The sequence below is a fragment of the Martes martes genome, assembly GCF_963455335.1.
Source record: "Martes martes genome assembly, chromosome: 3".
NCBI classification, from domain to species: domain Eukaryota; kingdom Metazoa; phylum Chordata; class Mammalia; order Carnivora; family Mustelidae; genus Martes; species Martes martes.
Window position 1 is genome coordinate 14,206,807 of NC_137890.1, and position 25,875 is coordinate 14,232,681.

Here is a 25,875-nt window from a genome sequence, read left to right on the forward strand (position 1 = left end):
TTTGAGTTTTGGTTTTTAATTCATCTGGAATGTATTTGAATATGCTGCAGGCTGGAGATACAATTCTAGTTTCTCCATATGAAAATTATTGGTCCCCACATAATTTATTGAACAGTTAAGTCTTTATTCTAAACCATCATATACCAAGTTTTCATGTAGGCATGTGTGTTTTTAGATTCTATTCTTTTCCAATAATATAATGTCTCTTTTACGCAAATATATTTCAGTTGCAAGAGCTGTAAAATCTAAAGCAGTCTTGACAAAGAACAAAGCTAGAGGCATCATGCTTCCTGATTTTAAACTACATTACAGGGACGCCTGGGTGGCTCAGTGAGTTAAAGCCTCTGCCTTTGGCTCAGATCATGGTCCCAGGGTCCTAGGATCGAGCCCCGCGTCTGGCTCTCTACTCAGCGGGGAGCCTGCTTCCTCCTCTCTCTCTCTCTCTGCCTGCCTTTCTGCCTACTTGTGATCTCTGTCAAGTAAATAAATTTTTTAAAAACTGTATTATAAAACTGTAGTATTAAAACAGTGTGGTATTGGCATAGAACTATGTAGATCGGTGGAACAGAGAGCCAAGAAATAAACCCATGCATATATGGTCAACTAATATTCAACAAGGGAGCAAAGCATACTCAGTTAAATGGCGCTGGAAAAACTAGATAACCACATGCAAAAGAATGGAATTAGCCCCCTATTTGACAACACTCATAAAAATTAACTTGAATTGGATTAAGGATTTAAACATAAAATGTGAAATCATGAAACTCCTAAAGGAAAACCTAAGGAAAAAGCCCCTTGTCAATGGTCTTAGCAGTGATTTTTTGGATTTGATGCCAAAAGCAAAGGCAACAAAAGCAAAAATGAAGTGCAATAAAATAAAAAAGAAAAGAAAAAATAAAGTAGGACTACATTAAACTAAAAAGCATCTATGCAGCAAAGGAAGCTGTTAACAAAATCGAAGGCAATGTATGGAATGAGAGAAATTATTTGTAAATCATGTATCTGATAAGGGGTTAATATCTGAAATACATAAGGACCTCAGGCAACTCAGTAGTAAAAAAAAAAAAGTAGTCTGATGAAAAGAATGGGCAAAGGGCCTGAATAGACATTTTTCCAAAGGAGACATACAAATGGCCAACATGTACATGAAAAGGCATTCAACATCATGAACCAGGAAATGTAAATAGAAACCACAATGAGTACCACCCCAGACTTGTTAGAATTGCTGTTATCAAAAAGACAGGTGTGAGAGGATGTGGAGAAAAGGGAATATTTTTGCACTGTTGATGGGAGAGTGAATTGGTACAGCCACTATGGAAAACAGTATGGAGGTACCTCAAAAATGTTTTAAAAGAACCACTGTATGATCTGATAGTTCTGCTTCTGGGTATATATCCAAAGGAAACAAAATACTAACTTGAAAAGCTATCTGTGGTCCCATGTTCATTGCAGCATTACCTACCATAATGTAGACATGGGAACAGCCCCTGTGTTCAGCAGTGGATAAATGGATCAAGAAAATGTGGTGCGTGTATACAGTGGAATAGTACTCATCCTTAAAAGGGAAAGAAATCCTGCCATTTGTGACAGTATGGATGGACTCTTGAGGGCATTATGTTAATTGAAATAAATTGGACAGAGAAAGACAAATACTGTAATGATGTCACTTACATGTGGAACCTAAAAAACAACCAAACTCCTAGAAAATGGGAGGTGGTGATGATGGGTGAAGGTGGTTGGAAAGTACAGACTTCCAGCTACAAGTTCTAGGGTGACCTAATATTACTGTGTTGCATATTTGCAAGTTGCTAAGAGAATAGATCTTTAAAGTACTTATCACAAGAAAAAATACTGAGGTATGGATGTTAACTGAACTTACTGTGGTAATCGTTTCATATTGTCTCGATCAAATCATTATGTTGTATGCCTTAAACTAATAGTGTTTATGTCAACTTATGGGAATGGAAGTGGGAGATCAAATTACTGTTTATCTTTTAAAAAATGTCCCCCAAGTGATTCTGATGTGCCCTACAGGGGGAGATAGGATCATTTGTCTAGAAATCAGTGTCCCAAGTTATTTTTTGGAGAATGTGACCATTAAATAAACTATGAACTCATACTAGCCAAGTATCTGGGCACTTTGTCATATCAAATTATAGCCTTCTTCTTAATGAACGATGTAGTGTACATTCAAAATAGGTATATTTTAAATCTGGTCAACATGTAATTCTAATAAAATGAACTTATTTTTGCTGCCTTTGGAACAGATGCCTTTTTATGGGGAAAGAAGAAATAAAAAATGAAGAAAGTCTCACCAGTTGATTTAGTCTATGAGCATTTTTGGTTTGCAAATCCAAAATTATTAGACTACAGTTCACATTTTATATTAATACATTTTCAAATGGAGTCAGTAAATATGAATTTAATAAACATTTATCTTTATTCCTGAGGAGCTAATAATAGTTCAGAATTGATAATGGAAATTGGTTATTTGAAATTGCATTTCTTTTATGAACTATAACAAAATATGTAGACTTGGAGCTTCGATTTGCTTCTCTACCAGCTGATTGTCTTTTTGGTGGATAGTCAAATGGATTTTTAAATTGAGCTGTATGAAATTGAAAACTCTCTAAAATATTTTCAGCTTTTTCAGATGACCATAATTATAAGCAGCTCAGTTCCCTTGTGCTATCTTTCATTATAGCGTGTGCCTGAGAAATTAGCGAATTACATTTTCACGTGGGCGGCAGTGTTAAATATTTCTCTGCATATCTGAAACTAATTCTTATATCATCTTATTTGGAAATAGAACAGCCCAGGAATAGTCACTCTGGTCATCTACTTATTTTTAAGGTTGGAGACAGGGGAACTAGGGAGGAAAGAAGAGAATAAAAAGAAAAAAAAACCTATTGAGGTTCTCCTTCCCTCCGATCTCTACCTCTTCCCATATCATGTGTAGGATCGTAAAACTGCCCTCTTGCAAACTTGAGTAAGCACAGATGCACACACCATGTTCCAGGGAGTTCACAAGGTGCTAGGTTAAACCAGTTTCCTAAGCTGTGAAAGAATGTGCCAAATGATGATGACTGTAGCAAATTGATAAGAATTTCCATCTGGAAGCTAGAAAGAACCTTAGACATCTTCTAAAAATGCTATGTATATTCATCCAGGTTGCTTACCTTTTGAAAAAAATGTGGTGCGTTCTCTTCCTTGATAGGGTAATCTCTAGAAGTACATTTTGTATTTGTCCTTTACACAAAGGGGAAAGTTAGGTATTAAAATTCCAATCAGCAATACCTCAGAGAACTCAATTTTTGGCAATTTTTGCCCTTGTTGCAAGAGTAGATACTGATTTGTGGCATTTGGTATATTTTAATCATTGAGAAACGTGAAGAAAAATTTAATCAGATTGTTCAAGACACTGTGTTTTTTGGTGTCTTTTGCCTCTACTCTTCAGTATTGCTTTTAGCAACACTGTAGTTATCCTACATCTAGATAACTAGCAAATGAATAGCATTTGGCAGTTTAGCAAATCCTGTGTAGTTCATTGAAAGGAGTACAGTTTTATTGAAACTTAATTGTATTGAAGCTTCTATTAACTCATAGGAGAAATGGGGAAGTTACCATAGTTAACAGAAAAAGATCAGGTATTTTTTCTTTGTAAAGGGGTAATTAAAACATTAGCGCCATAACAAGGTTTTTAGAAAGAAAAGAAGTGGTGATTAACTAAATTCTGGGTCCTTGATATGCTGTCTAGAGAGAGTATAAATATCCCCCAAATAATATTTCACAGTGTTTAAAAAAAATAGTAGGGGTGTGTGGGTGACACAGTCTGTTAAGCATCTGCCTTTGGCTCACGTCATGATCCTGGGGTCCTGGGATCGAGTCCTGCGTCAGGCTCCTTACTCAGTGGGGAGCCTGCTTCTCCATCTGCTCCCTCCCTCGCCCCCCCCGTTCTCTCTCTCTCAAAAAAAGAAATGAAATCTTTAAAAAAATATATATTAATTTACCCTAGTATCCAAATACACAAACATACTGGATTTAAAAGAAGATGTTTGACCAAATATTTTCTCTTTTTAAAAATCTAAATGTGTTGGAACAGAAACCAGTCTCACAGAAAATGTACTTATCCGGCTACGGTGTGGAGCTAGCGATTAAAAGTACAGAATACAAAGCTTTGGATGATACCCAAGTTAAAAGTAAGTTTACTCTCTGCACTTGAGTAGAATAAAACTTTGGATGCTTATATACTTAAAAAAAAAAAAACAGTGGAGAAAGGGGAACCCTCTTACACTGCTGGTGGCAATGCAAGTTGGTGCAGCCACTTTGGAGAACAGTGTGGAGATTCCTCAAGAAATTAAAAATAGAGCTTCCCTATGACCCTGCAATTGCACGACTGGGTATTTACCCCAAAGATACAGATGTAGTGAAAAGGAGGGCCATCTGTACCCCAGTATTTATAGCAGCCATGGCCACGGTCGCCAAACTGGAAAGAATCAAGATGCCCTTCAACGGATGAATGGATAAGGAAGATGTGGTCCATATACACTATGGAGTATGATGCCTCCATCAGAAGGGATGAATACCCAATTTTTGTATCAACATGGACGGGACTGGAAGAGATTATGCTGAGTGAAATAAGTCAAGCAGAGAGAGTCAATTATCATATGGTTTCGCTTATTTGTGGAGCATAACAAATAACATGGAGGACATGGGGAGATGGAGAGGAGAAGGGAGTTGAGGGAAGTTGGAAGGGGAGGTGAACCATGAGAGACAATGGACTCTGAAAAATAACCTGAGGGTTTTGAAGGGGCGGGGGAACCAGGTGGTGGGTATTAGGGAGGGCACATATGGCATGGAGCACTGGATGTGGTGCAAAAATAATGAATACTGTTACGCTGAAAATAAAAAACAAAAAACAAAAAAACATTGACTATAGTCTTACACATGTTCATTTGAGGCTGGAGATAGGGTACACTTGTTTCTCCTTAGTTTAGAATTTGATTTTATTCTGAAAGATATATATTTAATATTGTGGGTCTCAAAAACTTCTTTAAAAATTGGAAAAAAACATCTTGTTTTGCTTTATCTGGTGGCTTCGCCACCATTGTGAGCAACACATAAAAAATGGTAACCTAGACAAGGCAGGCTGAGGCAGTAGATGAGGCTGGTCATGGCTGTGGTGACTGCCGGGTATGGCCAGCCAGCCTGGCCTGGAGGTGGGACTGAGGGCAGGGGGTGTCTCATGGAGTACCCAGCCAGTCAGGGGCTGGTGATGGGGTGTGGGTGGGGCTGGCAGTGGGGGTGGGGGGTGTCTAAGGGGTCAGTGTCTCAGTCAGTCTGAAAGTTCATGGGCCACACACGGTGTTAGGAAGCTTTATCTCACATATTTGTAATGAAGTTACCAGGATGCTGCTGCTCTTGAAGTAGGGTAGGAGAGGCCTGGGAGTTGCTAGTTTAGATGAAGTAGATTCGGTTAGATCTGTGATCTACAAACCTGTGTCTATGATTGTGCTTAAGCTACATGCTCTGGATAAAGGACTCTGGAGTCCTGAAGAAGCTAAAGTAGTTTTCAGATGCTTGTGAAAATCTTTTACTAACTGGTTCATCCAAAATTTATTTATACCTGATTCTTGATTAGGAGTATTTTTTTTAAGATTTATTTTATTTATTTGAGAGAGTGAGTGCGTGCACGTGTGCAAGCTGGGGGAGAGGGAGGTGATCACAAGCAAACTCTGGGCTGAGCAGGAAGCCGCATGCGGGCTGAGCTGAAATCAGGAGTCAAATACCCAACAAGCTCAGCCACTCAGACACCCCTGGTTAAGAGTCTTTAATTTGGGGGTGCCTGGGTGGCTCAGTGGGTTAAGCCTCTGCCTTCAGCTCAGGTCGTAATCCCAGGGTCCTGGGATCGAGCCCCGCATTGGGCTCTCTGCTCAGCGGGGAGCCTGCTTCCTCCTCTCTCCCTGCCTGCCTCTCTGACTACTTGTGATCTCTGTCAAATAAATAAAACCTTTAAAAAAAAAGAGTCTTTAATTCATTCTTTTATATGCTCTCAGATGGGGCTTCTGCTTCAACTTTATCTATTCAGGATGTGCTCCTGGAGGCCCTGCTCTCATCACAGGCCTAGCTCTGGCCACTCCTCCTGCCTGTGCTTCAAATACAGATCTGTATCACTGTTAAGTCCTCTCAGTTAGAGTTGCTGGAAAAGTATAGCGCAAATACGAATATTCAGATTCTAGGTATTTCTATATAGCTTGTATGTAGCTTTACAGTGTTTTGTAATTTAGTATCTTACTTAATAGTCACAGTAGTAACATAAGACATTTTATAGCTATTCTTGGGCCTGTGTAATCTTCTTTGAAAAGTCAGATAAAAAAATTTTATAAAGTCAGGTGATCACATTAATGCTCTGTATTACACATTACACACTAATTCTCTCATCACCATCTAAACGTATGTGTGCAGTAGATCTGTTCTCCATTCTAGTAGCCACTCCTTTCATTCAGTTGTTTTTTCCCTCTGTATACATCAGACGTCTAACTGGCTTTCTCTCTGATCTTTGGCCTTCTGTGCCCCGAGTCCTCCTTACCCCCTAAAACGGATGGATCAGTGTTCTTCACGGTGCTGTCAGGTTAAAGCCTTGTGATGAAATCTGACTTTGTGACTCCACTGGTTAAAATCCCGCAGCGGCTCGCCATAACCTCCCTCATAAATCCTAGTACTGTAGCATTGCAAAGAAAGCTTTTCATACTCCAGCCTCTTTCCACTTTGTCACTGTCCCTCAGCCTCTCATTTGTACCTTCTGTTCTGCAACGCCAAACTACAATACAGAATAGTTTTCTGTTGCCTCGATGCCTCCATGTTTGGCTCCATGCTAAACCTTCATGACCTCTATCGAGTACTTTTATCCCTTAGCATATGCTGTTCCCTCTGCCTGAAACCTTTTCCTTGGTCCCACTTTTCTTTCATCAAAGGTCTATTCACCTTACTTGAATCTATCAGTCAGTACCTCTGAGATGGCTGCCTGTCTTTTTGCTCTGCCAAGGGTGGTTTTCTCTTTCTATATCCCATATATTCTGTGCTTTCTTTCATAGAAGTCTTACACTCTGTATTAAAATTGTCTCTCTCTCTCCTTTCTGCCAAGTGAAGTTTGTGTCTTCCTCGTGTGTATCTGGCAGGAAACAGACGTCATAGCAGGCAGCCAATAAACGTTTGCCTGAGGGAGAAATGAAAAGGAGGAGAAGGAAGACTGAATCAGCACCCAGGGCTTTTAGCTGTAGTCCTGGGGATGCAGGCCTTCAGGAGAGAGAGGGGAGGAGTGTATTGGAGGGGCTCAGGCACACTCCGAGAGCAGCCCTGTGAGAACACAAGGAGGTCTTGTGCTCCCAAGTACCCTGTACTTACACTGGTTACCACCCTGTATGTTGTAATTGTCTGGGGAGTAGAGGAGAAGGGAAGGGGAAGAGAAGTGACTGTAACATGTTATAGCCTTACTTTTTGAGGCCATGAGTTTTGGTGTCTTTCTAAAGATTTCTTGATTGTCTTTAAAGGCATTGGATATAGTAGGGCTTGGAGCTCCTGCCTGCCTTAAGAGCTAAAGGATTCGTTGCAACCACTTTGGTTTATGATTCTGGTTATAAAATAGAACTTGACTGGAAAGTAATTTGTAAAGCATTGGTTAAATATTTAATGATCCAAGCCTGTTTAGAAAGAGAACATGTTCAGAAATATAAGTGTGTACATGCGCATGTACCAGTGAGCTGGGCTGTGAAAGGAAAACAAGGTAAAACAAAAGGAATTTAAGTTTGCGTTCTCCTAATTTTTGATGACCTGTTCCTTTCCCAGTCTGAAAATGTTTTGTTTTGTTTTTGTTTCCAAAACAGCAGCGACCAATACTACTGTGGAGGGTGAGGTTGAGACAAATGAGGTTCAAGGATTTCTCTTCCGGAAACTAAAGTGAGTCTGAATTGAAACGAAGTTGCATTGCTGTGCTCTTAACTTTGTCCTAAAGGAATTCAGTATGCTCTGCTAATGCATGTTTCATCTTCTTAAAATACACCTGTAATTGGTTTTATTTATTACAGAAGTCATACATGGTTAATGCAAAACACAATGGAAAAATAATCATGATTTTCGCTGTATGACGAGTATGATTAGAAAAATAGGAATTGGAAATGATCAAAGTTATCTTTGTCAAAAAATATTATAGAATCTCTTACAGAACTACTGGGTTAGAAAAATCATGGTTAGTATTGGATCATTAGCATGAAATAATCAAAATTTTTGTGCCTCAAGAAAAGAGAAAATACTTATCTTCTTAAATTTCTGTGTGCAGGTTGCCATATTAAAAACCTTTTAACATCTGGTCTTAATTTCATATACATGTGTAAGTAACCACTCAGAAATTAAAGTTGTGTCCCTCCCCCCTTTTTTTTCCTGCATCACTGATTGACGAGCAAGAATAGGATGGTGAGTGCTCTCTGAAGACCCATGAAAGGGGATTGTTGTCGCTTTGTATGTGTTTTCCCTTATTTACAGGAAGGGAGAGTTTGTGATTTCAGTACAAAGGCAAAATTAATTAAAGGTAAAGGACAGTTTTTATTAATAGTTTTAATTTTTGCCTGATATTCTATTTATAAAGGACACCAAGGTCGGTTCTTCTCTTGAGTAGATATTGTTACAGAGCAAGGGAACATTTTTGGAGACTGTGCTAATTTATACAGATGATGGAGTTATATTTCTCAACTACATTGGCCCAGTGGTATACTAGTGGCCTTAAGAACTTAATGCATGAAACAGATTTATTAAGGTATTTATTTAGTAGATAATGATACATTTTATTCCATTGTCAGCTGTCTCAAGATCTTGGAACCCACAGTTCTATTCTTTTTTTCTTAATTCTCTTTTAAACATAACTTTTTGCTGGAATAAATTGCATATCTCACAAGAAGCTTTTGGAACCCTGGGATATTAGTTTCTTAAAAGAAGAAATACTCAAAATTAGTTCTCGATTGAGGCAAAACCCTTTGCTTTGAGATATTATATGAATAAAGTATTTTTGTCTGGGTTATATAAATTCAGCAGTGAAAATTGCTAAGATTATGGCTAAATATGAAAAATACTAATACTCTTATAAACTTAATACTCTGTGATTTAAAATATTTGAGAAAGGGGTTAATTTAATTCATAGAGAATTTCCTTTTGGGAGAAGTTCTGTGCTTTTTCACTTCACTGTAAGAACAGTTGTAGTCATCTTGATTCTTTTTTTTTTTTTTTTAAGATTTTATTTACTTATTTGAGAGAGAGAGAGACAGTGAGAGAGGGAACACAAGCAGGGGGAGGGAGAGAGGGAGAAGCAGGCTCCCCCTGAGCAGGGAACCTTATGTGAGGCTCAATCCCAGGACCCTGGGATCATGATCTGAGCCGAAGGCAGATGCTTAATGAGTGAACCACCCAGTCGCCCCTTGATTCATTTTTAAAAACATGGTCCCATGTAATAAAATTGCATGATATTATCAATATGTTTATTGTTAAACATAAGATAAATGCATTTCTGTGTATATGGTTCTGTATATTTTTTTATTTCACTTTTTAAAATCTTTTTACTGTTGAAAATATGTGTTTTGTAAGTTGTGTTGGAGGTAAAGTTTTTTTTGAAGAGAATACTATTTAACTCTTAAATGGCACCATGTCTTGATTTTGTAAGAGAAGAAAGAAGCCACGTTTGGGATCCTGTGTTGTGGTAAAATGTCATTCCTACTACATTATTGTTTGGTACTCTCAAAAAAGATACCTAGGCAAAATGAACTTACTGAAGATTTTTTTGAATTGCAGAGATGGAACTTTTTGGAAATAAACTCCAAGATTGTATAGGAAGTATTGATGCTTTTCTTATAAAATGGTTTTGTTTTAAATTATAAAATCAATACTAGTAATTTATAAAATGTTAAAAAGTATAGACTCTAAAAGCTAAGAATTCTGCCCTCATCCTTGAGTCCCTTTTAGGTAATGTTAACATGTTAACAATTGAGAGTCTATCCCTTCAGGTTTTGGTTTGTTTTGTTTTACGTATTGAAAAAAGTGTACATACGACTCGCATTATTTTTAAGCTCTGCGGACATAGTTGCATCACGATGTACTTACTATCTTGGTGAATAGTTCATTTGTGTCTAATTAGTTGAAAGGTTTAATTTAAAAAATATACTGCTTGTATAATTTGTAGTAGGTGATGCTAATTAACATTACTTCATATTCTAATGCAGAGAAAGGTATTCAGATCTTAGAGATAATCTGACAACATTCCAAAAATACCTGATTGAGAGTAGCAAAGAAATGACGCCTTTGAAAGTCTGGGAACTACAAGGTATAGTATTTTGGTCAACTTTAACAAAGCATTTTGGTAACTGGTCTCTGTTGTGTTAAATAAGCTTTTATATAACATGATATAAATTATTTTGTGGATAGTAATTACTGATGTGAATTTTTATGGAAATTGGTATTTAATTAAAAGGCTATCCATCAAGCAAATCATGTAAGAGTTAAAATTATATGAAGTGTAGTTGTTTGATATTATCTAATCATTTTTAAAGTATATACTGATTTATCTTGTAGGTTCATTTCAAGTATTAAATCACATTTCAGGGAGTCTATAATGTTGATTAAAAATCCTGTCTAGTCAGTCAGGAAATCAGAACTAAATTATACTAGTTTTCTTCTGTTAAAAATTTTGAACTTAATAGACCATTGCATATTTCAGTATTAGCTTAGAACAGCCTCGTGCTGACCTTCTGTAAGCAGATATCTTGTGATCAGAATTTAGTTTGAACTGTAAGTCCTTTTCGATTTGTAATTTTCTTTTTTATTACTTGTAATTTTTAGTCATTCATGGGGACATCATTTTGCTGTGTCAGCCATAATTTCTATCACATCTCTCATCAACTTTCTATTAACAGCTTATTGAGATAACTGACATACAATACAGTTCACCCCTTTAAAATGTACCATTTGATGGATTTTAGTATATTTTCTGAGGCTTTTTTCCTGTCACCACAGTCAATTTTAGAGTATTTTCATCACCCTGAAAATAAAGTAACATCCCCATTAACAGTCACTGCCCACTTCTCTCCAATTTCTCCAGCTGTTGTAGGCAAACACCATTCTGCTTTCTCCTTCAAAATGTTCTCCAAGGAACCCATAATTTAGAAAATACAGTTGTAGGTGATCGCTGTAGGTGTTGGGGTGCTTTTGAAGGCTTGTAAACAGAGAACGTGCTCGTTCAGCTTAGTTTTAATGGATCTGGCTGACCACTGAGTAAGATAGATTTGAATGGACCAGAAACAGGAATTCTGGATAAGACATCCTTGAAATACTGTGTTGAGAGATTGCACTGTGACTGTGGTAGACAGCATAGGAAGGAAGGCTGAATTGAGCAAATATTGAGGAGGTGAAAGGAGTCAGAGAGGCTTGAAGATTTCCAGCTTTGAGCCTGAATAGAGAGAATATAAAACATGTCAATATGTTTCAGGGTTGAAGGTGGAGTTCAAGAATAATGATATTGATGTAAAAAAGATTGCTTATAGTGACTGTGACGTATTCAGATGACAGGGTCCAGTAGTGGGGTGAACGTAAAGTCTGTAAGCTAAAAGGAGAAGATGGAAAGAGCTGAATATCTTAGCATAAAGCCTTACAAGGGAGGAGGAGCTAAATGGTCGTGCGGAGTGATCAGTCGGTACACGAGGGCGGGTGCTGCGGTGTTCATTCATGTGTGGAAAGTAGACCTCATGAACAAGTCGTGGGGAGTGATGAGAAATGGAGGAGCCCATTATAGAAGCTGACCATCTAGATTTCCAAGACAGAGAAAGTGAGCAATCTCTTTTTTCCTATTTTATTGATTTACCAAGTATTTATTCTGTATCTGCTACATGTCAGCTATGTCCGTACATCCATGGTTTTATAATTTTTGGCTGAGGGCTACAGTAGGAGACCTATTTTACATCAAGACCCATATACAAGTGTATGATGTAAGAATGCATAGATAAGCTCAGAACTAAAAGTATATGTATGAAAATAAAAGCTTCCCATGCAGTATGTATGTTTACTACATTTTATTCACTCTGACAAACTTTTTTTCTACCCTGTTTATTTAGAAAAATAACTTTGTACTACCGGTTCATCTGATTTCACTACTAATGGGTTCCAGCTGACATTTTGGAAAACACTAGATGCTGAAGATAAACTGAGCTAAAACAGACCCTACATATATTCAAAGGATCTTAGATAAACATAAGAAATTTTTTTAAAAAACTAGTATAACAATCGTGATTGTAATTGCTCTAAAGCAAAGGTAGATAGGATTAAGAAGGGTATATGCCGGAAGATCCAAACTGGTGAGCGTGAGGGCTGGGGAGAGATAGGGGAGTCTGCCACAAAGTGGTTACTGAATTGAGATCTGAGGAGGGGCTGGAATAAATCTGGGGGTGGGTTATTTAGAGAGACTGCAAAGATCACTGGGAGCCTTGGATATGTATGTATGAAGGAGATAACCAAGAACTTGGCTAGATTGTGGTTTGCTCCGCAGCATGGACAGTGGTGTTTGCTGAGAAGAGAAGACTAAAGAGGAACAGCTTTGGGCAAAGGTGGGGCGGGAATATCCCAAAGTTGTTATTAAACATGCTGCTTTTGAAATATCCAAGTGGTAAAACAGTTAAGTAGGTAAAATGTAGGACTTTTAAATAGTTACTTATGAGTCATTAGGTATGGAACAGTTTAGAACAAAGCAAAAATATTAATGGAGTCTGATGATACTATATTCATTTGGTTATTTATACAGTATCTGATTTCATAAGTGAATTTTCAGAGGGTTTCAAATAACTTATGCACAGAAAGTTGGTCATGTCAAGGAGAATTATATTCATGTTATAAAGCATTTTTAAAGACTAGTTGTGTTCTCAAGCCTGAGTCAAAGGTAGCTGTCCATGATCATCACACTGTTGATTGCCAATGATAAAAAATTAACCAACACTGTGTGTGACAAAGTGTTAGGCTATTTATATACAGTATCCTAATTACTTTTTTAAAAACTCATATGAGTTAGATATCCCACTTTTCCAGATGAGGAAATTAAGAAATGGAACACATAAAATAATGAGTCTAAGTTCACAAATCTGACAGAGACAAATCAGGGGTATCTAAAATGAGCAGGTCTGTCTCAATATAAAGCCTAATTCTTCCTTCGGCCCAGCATCCTGCTTTTTTGAGTATAAAGTTGTACAACCAAATACTGTCAGGCAAGATCTTTGACCATACACTTTCCTCTTTTATAAGTTGTTACACCATTCAGTCAGGTAAGTAATGACTAAGTTTTCTTGCCTAAAACTATGTATATTCCTAAATATGTACACATCAGTCAAAAATTGTGTTGCTTATAAATGCCTTTAATAGCAATAGAATAAGAAAGAGAACATAAAGGAGCTTGTAATTTTGCTAGTCATTTATTCATTCATCAATATTTAGTGAGTACTTACTTGTGTATCAAGTACTTCTTTTCAGTGAAAACGTTTGATTTCTACTCTCTTAGCAAATTTCAGTTATGCAGTACAGTGATGCTAATGCTGGTCACCCTGGCATACATTAGAATCTTAGACCCTCTTCATCTTTAGCTGAAAATTTATGCCGTTTTCCCAGCCTCTCCCTCTTTCCTCTATCCGGTCCTAGGCAGCTACTTTTCTACTCTCTGTTTGTGTGGTTTGACTTTTTTTTTTCTTTTTTTTTCAATTTTTACGTAAGTGATTCCTTACAGTTTTTGTCTTTCTCTGTCTGGCTCTTTTCACTTAGCATAACCTCCAGGTTCACCACGTTGTTACAAATGGTAGAATTTTTCTTCTTTTTAATGCTGAATAATATCCCATTGTATGTATATGCCACATTTTCTCTAACCATTCACTCATTTGTAGACATTTAGATTGTTTCCATCTTATCTGTTGTGAATAATGCTGCAGTGACCATGGGAGTACAGATATGTCTTTGAGATGCTGATTTCATTTCCTCTGGAAACATACCCAGAAGTGGGATTGCTGATCCCACTGTGATTTTAGTTTTAATTTCTTGAGGAATCACCATATGGAATCACCATCATGTCTTCCATCGTGGCTACACCAGTTTACCTGAGTTCCTTGGATATTTTTGTTATTAACCCCTTAACAGATGATTTGCAAATATTTTTCTCCCATTCTGTAGCTTGCTTTTCCATTTTGTTGATGATTTCCTTGCTGTGCAGAAGCTTCGTAGTATGGTATAGTCCCATTTGTTCATTTTCACTTTGCTGTCTTTGGTTTTGGTCCCAAATCCAAAAAATCATTGCTAAAACTAATATTTTACCATTATGTTACCCCTATGTTTTCTTTCAGGATTTTATGGGCTTAGGTCTTAAATTTAAGTCTAACCCCATTTGAGTTGATTTTTGTGTATTGTGTAAGATAGGGGCCCATTTTCCTTCTTTTGCATGTGAATGTCCCATTTTTCCCAGCACCACTTATTAAATAGAAAGTCAGTACTTCTTTGCAGGAAGTGATTCTCTTCTAGAAGGATCTTAGTAAGAGAAGCACTGAGAAATGGCTGTTGTTTTTGGCAATTATTCATTGCAGTGCCCGAACTGGAAACATGCTGAAGTAGGTTGAGGAAACGCCATTTAAAGTTACTCAGCTAGAAAGTGATACAGAGCTGGGATTTGAACCTTGGTTGTTAGGCTCTCCATCCCATGGGAAGCTGTGCTAAGAACATCTCTTCCTAAGCTTTGACTCCCAACCCAATTCACCACACTGAGAACATGGAAATAAAACCAGCCTTGTTATGCTAAACTAGTTATTTTACTAATATATGGTAAGCTGGGTTTCTACCCATGGTAAAATGTTACAGAGAAATAATGTGCTTCACTGGTCCATAATGAACAGAATTCAGCTTTAAAATCTTTTCTGACTCTTGACAAGGTAAAGGAGACTAAGTAAGATGACTGCTTCCAGCATACTGGAGACTGAACACATAAGCCACAGTTTTCTTAACAGAGAACTGTAGTATCGGGGAAGATACCAAGTCTAGGATTTTATTTTCATTGTGTTATAAAGGTGAAACATTTTGAAAGAGAAAGCAAATGTTTGCTATTTACTGAGTTGTACACACTGGATTTTTTAAAATTAACATATAATGTATAATTTGTTTCAGGGGTGCAGGTCTGTGAATCATCAGTCTTACATATTTCACAGCACTCACCATAGCACATACCCACCCCAATGCCCATCACCCAGCCGCTCTATCCTTTCCCCGCAGCCCCCAGCAGCCCTCAGTTTGTTTCCTGAGATTAAGAGTCTCTTATGGTTTGTCTCCCTCCTCAGTCCCATCTTGTTTCATTTTTCCCTCCCTTCCCCCCACGAACCCCCACCCTGCTTCTCAAATTCCTCATCAGAGAGATCATATGATAATTGTCTTTCTCTGATTGACTTATTTTGCCTAGCATAATACCATCTACTTGCATCCACATACTTACAAATGGCAAGATTTCGGGGGGGTTGATGGCTGCATAGTATTCCATTGTGTGTGTATATATATATATATATATATATATATATATACACCACCTCTTCTTTATCCATTCATCTGTTGATGGACATCTAGGTTCTTTCCATAGTTTGGCTATTGTGGACATTGCTGCTATAAACATTTGTGTGCACGTGCCCCTTTGGATGGACACATTGGATCTTAAAGTTCTTTCCAGGATTGTCTCCTCAGAGCTCTTTTTTCCTTTATTCTTACCAAAGCTTTTTGTTGCATGTTTTCATTAAACCTTAGAAAAAATAGTTTTGCATCAACATTTCTTTTCCTGTATCTCTTTCTGAAGCTATATTGTAATTGGTGGAAAACAGTAGGTATTAAATGGTAATTAATCCTTTATAAAAGTGTAAAGCTTACCTTATTTGGACATAAGTAATAGCCTTACATTTAAAACTTTTGAAGAATGTTAAATATAAGAGTGTTAACATATCTATATATTATTAAATGGCAAGAAGTGTTGACTAAGTTATTTAAATTACATGGAATGTCTATAAAGATCTGATACTATGCTAGATTCCCTAATGATTTTTTTTCCCCCAGATCTTAGTTTTCAGGCAGCTTCTCAAATAATGTCCACTCCAGTTTATGATGCCATAAAATTAATGAAAGACATTTCACAGAACTTCCCCATAAAAGCCAGGTATGTTAAAATTTATTACTTTGATTAAAGCCAGAACCCTTTCCATTAAATAAATTTTATGAAAATAGCTGATTTCATTTTAACATAGTGATATCAGTTAGTTCTCACAGATATAGTATTAATGAAATCAGGGTATTTCTTCATTATGCATGTTTTTTTAATCAGGAAAATACTGGCTTATGTACACATGTGTGTATATTGCAGGATAGAACTCTTGAATTAGACACAAATGGAAAGGAAAAATAATTTATTGAAGTTATTTAAACATAAACAGTGATATGATAATCCAGCTATGGTAAACTTATTTAAGGAATGAATAATGAGGGAATATTTTTTCTCTTTTCTAGGTAGGGGGTTATGAAAAGTATTATTCTAAATAGATTTATGCCCAGAGTATGGCTAGATCTTGTTCTTTTTTTTTTTTTTAATTAAATTTTCAGCGTAACAGTATTCATTGTTTTTGCATCACACCCAGTGCTCCATGCAATACGTGCCCTCCCTAATACCCACCACCTTGTTCCCCCAACCTTCCACCCCCCCGCCCCTTCAAAACCCTCAGGTTGTTTTTCAGAGTCCATAGTGTCTCATGGTTCACCTCCCCTTCCAATTTCCCTCAGCTCCCTTTCAGATTCTAAACAGGTAGTAGTGTCTTATTTATGGAAAATTTTATAGAGGACTTTTTTGCCAATAGGATACCTAATGGAACTCCTTCCAGAAATACTGATTTTACATTAAATATATCTTGCAGTTCAATAGATAATACTTTAGCATGTCTAAAAGTAATCAGTACTTTTACAAAATAACAAAGTCTTGTGCATTCGTAGTCTGGTTAGGAATGACAGGCTCTACAATTATAAACAACCAGTGAAAATAAGTTAGCTTTTCTTGAAGACACAGAGCACGTGACAAGTGCAGCCATGTTTTTCTGGAAGGAACGGAAGGATGTTCCTGCCGTGGCCGCAGCCCTTCTCCACCCATGGGGGTTTGCTGTGCCTCTGTGTGTCTCAGATATTGTGTTGTACATTTGTCCACAGTGCAAATTACTGAATTTTAAATCTAGATTTTCTTTCTTTTGTAAGACAAATAAATAATATGTAGTTGGTCACAAGATAACAAGAACCTCTCCAGGGGACCCTGAAATAGAGGAGTTTGTCAACTTATTTACAGATTAAGAATTAATGTATTGATGTGATTCTTTGTGTTAATTCCAGCTTAAACAGTCAAGAACTTGAGAAGTCAGTATATACTAAAACAGAAGTATGCACATGTGTATAAATGTTTAGCTGCACTGCTGTTTCTGAAATTACTAGATCAAATACAAATTAAGTAAAATAACTCTAGTTTTAAGAAGACCATTAATTCACTCTTTTGACAGTAAGTCAGTTGTAATTCGGGGTTCTATTGCTAAACTCTGCTCTCATTTTGTGGTTGATCTCTAAAAAAATTGCAAACTACAGTAACATTGCTTAGTGGCTAACTTACAGGCTTGAGCATATCTGTAAAGCCACTCTTTAGACAATCAGTAAATGAGAAAGTATTTTATAAATGAATGAAAAATTTGTATTATCAAAATATCTATTGTAATTTCTCTCAAATGTTTTATGAGATAATACATACTTACATTGAATACATACTTGAATTGTCTTAAGATACACTTTCAGCTTGCGTTTTACTTTAAAACTGAACTTTGCATTATAAACCTTTTAATTTTTCAGTCATTTATTTGCATAAAATTGACAAATATGTAACTAATTTTGCTAGGAGTTATCAAGTCAAATAAATGTAGTTAATAGACTTGTTAAAAAAAATCTCTGTCTCTAAGTTATAGGGGATATTCAAGAGTGAATATGTGAAGTCAGTTTTATTATTTGTTTAGAGCTTACTTGCCCTGGTAGAGGTCCCAGGATAACCAAAATCTTTGTGTCCGGGTATTCTGAAAATTGCCTGTTTGCATTGGCACATTTGATGATATTGGTAATTTCATACGAAATTTCTCTGTGTGGGCCCAGTAGCACAAAACAGCATTTTCAGTCAAGTATATTTGAAAAATAAGTATCTAGTAGTAAACAAGTTCTGATAGTACTTAAAGCATACAGTTAGTACAGGTGAGCCCTTTTTTAAAATTAAGGTTTTATTTTAATTCCAGTGTAATTAACATACAGTGTTGTATTAGTTTCAGGTGTATAGTACACTGACTCAGCAACTCCATACATCACCCAAGCGTACCTGAACTCTTGACAGTCTGTAATCCACCTGAATTGAACACCCTTGTCAGATGAAAGCCATTGTACCAGTTGTCAAATGGGCTGCATGGAAATGGATACTTTTCAGTCATGAAACATTTTGAATTTTTAGGTTCTTATCCAGAGTACTACTACACTGAATTACAGATTAGTCTTAAACATTTAAGGAAGAATTAATTATATCTGTATTTATTTTCCCAGATCTCTGACCAGAATTGCTGTAAATCAACTTATGAGGGAGGAAATACAGGAAAATCAAAAGGTTCGTTTGAATTTTTTTTTTTCCAATTTACTACACTAATACCACTATTTTAGAGTTTGGATCTTCAATTTTTGTGCAAAAAAGAAAATGATAATTTGTATTTTTTAGATTATTAAAACAGTTCAGGTCTTTCCATTTTTAGATTGTCTACTTTATGTAGCTTACAGTCTGTGATTCTAACCAGTCTTTCCTGACATACAACTTACTTCTTCATTCACCTGTACTCCAGACCTTCTGCCCACGTAGTATGGTTTTCTTTAAGGATGAAGAATAAAGCTATGAGTTAATTATTCTGTTTCTCATAACTGGTTTTGCTTTAAAAGCTTGTGAGGCCTGAGTCAGGTTTGGACCACTGGAACATTCTTAGAATCGTATGTCATATAGGGCACAGTTGATCAGTAATTTGAAAAGATTCTTAAGAACCCAAATGACCCTAGCTGTGTTGGTATTTGGGAAGTGCTTAGAACACCACCTGGGTTAATGACATAGGACTGCCTTGGCTTTAAGAACTAGAACCAGATGCACAGGCCCCTGAACAGTAGGAGTTTGTTTTTCTCACATAAAGAATTCTCAGAATAGTTGGTTACAGACATGATTTTCCCCTTCTATGGCTGCAGAGTGGCTCCCACAGCTCTAGACTTCTTACTTGTATTCAAAGCAGATAGAGGCAGGAGGACAGTATTAGCCATATGTGTCCTCTCTAAAGCCTTCCTGGAACACTTCAGCTAATTCTTCCATCGGATTGGCCAGAATTTTGTCATGCGGCTGTCTCTCGCTGCAAGGAAGGCTAGAAAAGTCACGTTCTTTTCTAGTAATTGGGGCAGGCTGAGGAGAGGTGGGTTAGCTTAACCAGCCAACAGTGCCTGTCCCACGCAGACAGAGTTCTCAGTAGATGTCAGCTCTTCCGATGGCGACCAGCAGCTCCAGCAGTCATAGTGAAGTTGATGCCTGTCCGTGCCTGGAGCCTGGTGTTGGGAACCATCAGACAGCATCCCTGGGTAGGATATTCCTTCCCACACTGATCACCTAACAAATTATTGTTTATTTTCCAGAACTAGTTGTAGTATTACTCTTTTCTGTAATTTTCCTAATTGGAACAGAGTGGATTGTTTTCTAATGAAAGTTCCATACTTCCAGTGAATTTTGTTTGAATAATGTACTTTCAGTAGGAAAAGAAGAGAGGGTGGTGAAGAAAAGGGAGGAAAACTGGAGGATGCCAGAGTATCAGTGGCTTCACCCAATCCAGTTTATTTTTGTGCTCATGTAACAGCCCAGAGTGGGTGTTCTGGTCATCAGAGCTTTGCTCCAAGAGGTGGCTGAGTGTCAAAAGGCTGGAGGACTTCCTGAGGTCAAAGAAGAATATAGTGGGGATGAAAGAGAGGTCATTGGAAGGACTGAAGACCCAGGTCACTGCACTGGCAAATTTCACAGGTGGGCCAGTGCGATGGCCTAATCATAGGGTGATGACCAAAGCTGGTCGCTGAAGCAGAGTGGAAGTGGAAGGGGATAGGATTGAGGAAATCAGAAAACTCTGAATCTGGAGGCTTTGTGAGTATGGTGCCTGGTATGGCACATTCCCTCAGAAATATGTGTTGAGTTAAAAACTGTTGAATGTTTAAATGTTATCTGTAATACAGTCAGTGTTTAGCAACAGGTAGTTTTTTAAGTGGTATGTGTATTGTAGCAGGTATTAATATTCCAATTTATAAAATGAGACCCACTTATTTCTGTTGAGTCACACAGAGTTAGTCAAAGAACCAGAATTTGTGCTCTGATACACAGTTCATTTCAGATCAATTTCATAAGCACTTTGAATTTGTTCAAGGGCCAACCATCTTGCTAGGAGATTAGAAAACAAAAATATTTGAGGAGCTTAAGAAATTTGATCTACTTTTCATTTCTTCTCAAAATTCTTGACTGACTCCTATTTCCAGAAGAACAACATACAAAAATTAGAGAAATGCATTTAATAAAATGGTGGGATAGGAGAAATCTCATGTAGACTGTCAGGTCCTCTATGAAAACCCAGAGGAAAACCTGTTGATCAAGCAAACCTGAGTTTAATCACTTACTGAAGTAAGGAAGGAGACCTTGGTGGAATCTGACTCTCAAAAGAAGGATGTTATGGTAGATTATCGGTACGTTCCAGAGCTTCTGTTCAAGCGAGTTGGGTCTTTTAAGGTAGGGGAAATTTTCGGGTTTGGGTGGAATCTGTAACAGTTTGTAACTAATTGTAAATTAGTTGATTTACTTAAATAATTAGTTAATAATAATATATTGAACTAATATATAATAATAATTGAACTAATAATACATTGAACTAATAACCCACACTGTCTGCTAATGAAGTGTTGAACTACCTCTGGTTAAAAAATAAACACCATTTTTTGATGAAAAAAAAAAAGAAGCAGCACTTTGAGCGGGGCAAGTGCTGTGGTTGGCATAGGGGCAGCAGGGCAGTGGGAGTGCAGACTGAGAAAATGCAGACCACCGGGGCACTACTCATTTCTTCGGCTCTGATTTGCTGTTGTACCAGGGATCTAATCAGCCCTGTGTCTGCCTCCCTCTTGAGCAGGCCAGAGATCCCAGCTAAACAGCCATTCTAGAGCAGCTCCCTGCTCCAGGTGGCCCGACGGGGGTTCCAGACCAGTGTTGTCTCTTGGGACGTTGACACAGCAGCCAGGTTTATTGGCACTGGGGCTGCCACAGTTGGTGTGGCTGGTTCAGGGGCTGGCATTGGAACAGCGTTGGGCAGCTTGACCTTGACTATGCCAGGAACCCGTCTCAAGCAGCAGCTCTTCTCCTGTGCCATTCTGGGCTTTAGGATTGGTTTAGGATTGGTGAACACAAAAGTGATGGTTTTTTTTTGTTGTTGTTGTTTTGTTTTGTTTTTAAGATTTTATTTATTTATTTGACAGATGGAGATCACAAGTAGGCAGAGAAGCAGGCAGAGAGGAGGAAGCAGGCTCCCTGCTGAGCAGAGAGCCCGATGCGGGGCTCGATCCCAGGACCCTGGGATCATGACCTGAGCCGAAGGCAGAGGCTTTAACCCACTGAGCCACCCAGGCGCCCCAAAAGTGATGGTTTTGATGAGCAAACTTATAAGCAAGTTTTTTGCCCAGATTAGGTAACTGTTCAGATTTGCAAACAGACTGTTTTGCAGATCCATTCCAGATTTGCCTGGCATACTTTGTTTGCAAGAATTTCCTGAAGCAAATGATTATTTATTCACTTTATAGCTTTTTCTTCCTGGACAAGAATTTCCTGTTATAGTTAAGTGATACCAGCTCAAGGGATCCCTGTTCTCAGTCCCCATACTTGAGCTGTAATGACATAGGTGGTCTCATTTCCCTCTAGGAGGGCAAGAGATGACTCAAGAAGTAGACAGTAGCTAGCTAGAAAAGTGGGGAGAGACAGTGTTATTTTCCCTATAGTACTTTATGACCACAGGTTTGCTATTGCTAGTAGATAGAAAGTCATAGGGAAGGACTGTTTAAAAATTTAAGATCATTGGTTGATACATTTGCAGAGGGAAAACATGAAATATTGAGATGGATTATGTTGTTGTTCACAGTCACTCTCTTCCCTCTGATGTTGATTGATGCCATGTCACTTTAGCTAATATAAAATGAGCGGATACACACATCTGTGCAAGCAGCAGCTTTGTGGTTCGGTTGCCTTGTTGCTCCTGCTCTGTCATGAGGCATGTCCCGCATAGGCGCTGCTCCCCTGGTCTGGCGCCTGAAATGAAAAAGGCCCTGGAGTGGAACTGAAGATGACCTGAAGGTGTGACTATATGATATGAGCAAGAAGTAAATGTTTCTTCTAGTGAGCCACTGAGATTCCGGAGTTCTTTGTATTAAGAACCTGGTTACAGTAATAGCATCAAATGTATTAAATTTCATACATTACTTTTCCATCTGTTTAATTGTATTTTATCCTATGCTCTTGAAACTATACAACAACGTTTCTGTGTTTGAAAGAAATTCAGAATAATTTCTGTTGCTCCACAAAACCTGATTTTAGGGCTATTAGAAGAACTGAAGAAATAAAATAGCTATGGAAATAAGAACAGGCAGAAGTTCTGGCTTTAGTTGCTGGTACTAGCTTTGAAGAAGTCATCTTCTTCAAACCTCTTCTGTAAAATGTAATTACATGGTTCAGATTAGAATCATCTGTGAGCCTATTTTGTAAATATATACAGCGTCAAGATGGCAGAAATAGTAGAAATGTAGTCAAAATGACAAGTTTAAGGTTAGAATTTTTTTGAAGATTTTATTTATTTATGTGACAGAGAGAGAAAGCACAAGTAGGGGGAGTAACAGAAGGAGAGGGAGAAGCAGGCTCCCCACCGAGCAGGGCGCCCAATGCAGGGCTCGATCCCAGGATGCTGGGATCACGACCTGAGCCGAAGGCAGATGCTTAACCGGCTGAGCCACCCAAGTGCCCCTAAGGTTAAAATTATTACAGAGTTATTCTAATATCACATTTAAAAAGATCTTTCAGTTCATATTTCATTATGTTAATCCAGGATTAACATTATCTGTCAATCGTAGTATTTGCTGGATCTCCTCATTTTTTTTAGGAATTATTTGGATCTTTTTTAATTTTAGTATCTTTATTATTTGTATAATTGAGCATTTTATCGCCAACTTAGCTAGGGAAGCTGGCTTTGGTTAATTTTATTTAGTTATATTTTGAGTTAAAGCTGGCTTAAGCTGACATTTTGTTATTAAGAAGATAGTGATTGGCTCCAATAGGAATATGGCTGCCGCCCAATTCAAAATAGTCCCATTTATTCTCCTAAAAATCATACATAGCAACAAGAAGAATGAAACAGCATTTTCAGCAAAACTAGCAGAAGGCAAAAACCTAAATTTTGTGTGTGGTGGGAAATGCCCAGCCCCAGCAGAACTGAAGCATAAAGCCAGATTCTCATGGAGGGGAAGTGTGGGATGCGGCCGGGGTCCAGGCGCTCACTCTCCAGGGAGAGGGCTCTGCTCTGAGACGGAGCTCTTTGGGCAGGTGGGACTAAAACAGATAGAAGAGGGTACGTCTGCTGCGGGAGGTGGGTCGTGCCAAGTGCACAGAAGTGGCAGATGGAAGAAAACCTGGCTAGTTTGAGGGAACATCTCCTCCAGGAGATAAGGGCAGCATCCTTTGGTGGCTGAGTGAAGAGAAAAAGTGCCTGGTGATCAGAACCTTTGAGCTGGTTGATATTGGAGAATCTAAGGAAGACGACATTGGGAGACCTGGCTCACACTGTTGATCTCTGTACGGAAACTGCAGGCCAGGAAACCTGGAGGCTAGTTTTGCCTCTTTTACTCCAAAATGATCTCCCCTGCTAATGCCTGGTGCAAGAAAATCTAAGTGATTCAGATATGCTTAGAAAGGTGTAGACCTATTACACGCATCTCAAGATGTCCCTGTAAAGGGGAAGAGGAGGAACCAAACTATGCCGTAGATGAAGAAACTTCACTGAGCAGAGAAGGACTGTGGCACGACATTCAGACGCGTACTTGAAAAGCTAATGAAGCTGAGATGCAACACAGGAGGCAGAAGTATAGAGACTCAGGGGCGAAGATGGGCCGGAAAGAGGGGGTGATGGTCAGGTCACCAGAGAGAGTGAAACCAGAGCTGGAAGGACCTGGCGAAGATCTTGAAAGTAACCATTTTAGAAATACAGATCAAAATTACAAATGGCACAACGGAGAACTGACCTTATAAAAAGCACAGGAGGAGACCTAGTGGCTAGAATTAAGAAATGCAAAGAAGGGACGCCTGAGTGGCTCAGTTGGTTAAGCATCTGCCTTCTGCTCAAGTCCTGATCTCAGAGTCCTGGGATTGAGCCCTGCATCGGGCTCCCTGCTGAATGGGGAGCCTCCCTCTCCCTCTGCTGCTCGTGCTCTCTCTCTCTCATTCTCTCTCAATCTCAAATAAATAAGTAAAATCTTTAAAAAAAAAAAAAGAAATTAAAACAAGTAGAAAGGATTCAAGAAAAATGACAAATAAAAGGCAGATAAAGGAAATCCAACGTTCTTATAGTAGAGTCTGTGAAATGGACAGAGCAAATGTTTAAAGCTGTAATTAGGTACTTTTCTGAAATGAAAGACTTGAACACACATTATTGAAAGGGTACACTGTCAATCTGAGGGTTTTGGAGGGGCGGGGGGTGGGAGGTTGGATGAGCCTGGTGGTGGGTATTACGGAGGGCACATATTGCATGGAGCACTGGGTGTGGTGCATAAACAATGAATTCTGGAACACTGAAAAGAAATTTTAAAAATTAATAAAAAAATTTTTAAAAAGGGTACACTGTGGGGACGCCTGAGTGGCTCAATCAGGTGAGTGTCTGCCTTTGGCTCAGGTCATGATCCCAGGGTCCTGGGATCGAGTTCCGTGTCGGGACTTCTTGCTCAGCGGGGAGCCTGCTTCTCCCTTTGCCTCTGCTGCTCATGCTCTCTCTCTCATTCTCTCTCAATCTCAAATAAATAAAAATCTTTTTAAAAAAAGAAATTAAAGCAAATAGGATTCGAGAAAAATGACAAATAAAAGGCAGGTAAAGGAAATCCAACATTTTTGTAGTGGTGTCTGTGAAATGGACAGAGCAAATGTTTAAAACTGGAATTAGGTACTTTCCTGAAATGAAAGACTTGAACACACATTATGAGCCTGCTTCTCTCTCTGCCTGCAGCTACCCCTGCTTGTCCTTGTACACTCTCGCTCTCTGACAAATAAATAAAAATCTTTTTCTAAATAAATAAATAAAAGGGCATGCTGTGTAACTGGGAACATTGACCAAGAATCATCAAACGAACAAAGGCTATAGGAAAAAAGAAATTATTGGTGCATGTAGCCATAAGTATAAGGAAAGAAAACAAGGTTGGCATCAGATTTTCAAACCACAAAAGAGTCGAAAACTGTTGAGTGAGGTTGGGCCAGGCAAGAGGAGAGGCAGCAGGAGGAGATCAGAAACTAATTTTATTATTTTTTACAATAGAATCATTAGCGACCTTTTAAAGAAAGAGACGACCGAGGATGTTACATGATGATACATGTGTAATAGTAACTAGGAGAGCAAAAGTCATGCAGAGATTAGTCAGAAAATATGACCATGCTGAAATTAT

The 25,875-nt window shown here is 38.1% G+C and overlaps 1 protein-coding gene across 1 annotated transcript in view; it reads left to right on the top strand.

The window, feature by feature from the left end:
- Positions 1–25,875, top strand: part of UGGT2 (UDP-glucose glycoprotein glucosyltransferase 2) — a 189,050-nt gene that overhangs the window by 45,586 nt on the left and 117,589 nt on the right. The window contains exons 6-10 of the mRNA XM_080798047.1: positions 4,103–4,199; positions 7,884–7,956; positions 10,263–10,363; positions 16,144–16,243; positions 18,658–18,748. Of these exons, the coding sequence (XP_080654173.1) occupies positions 4,103–4,199; positions 7,884–7,956; positions 10,263–10,363; positions 16,144–16,243; positions 18,658–18,748 (462 nt within the window). The remainder of the gene's footprint in view (positions 1–4,102; positions 4,200–7,883; positions 7,957–10,262; positions 10,364–16,143; positions 16,244–18,657; positions 18,749–25,875) is intronic.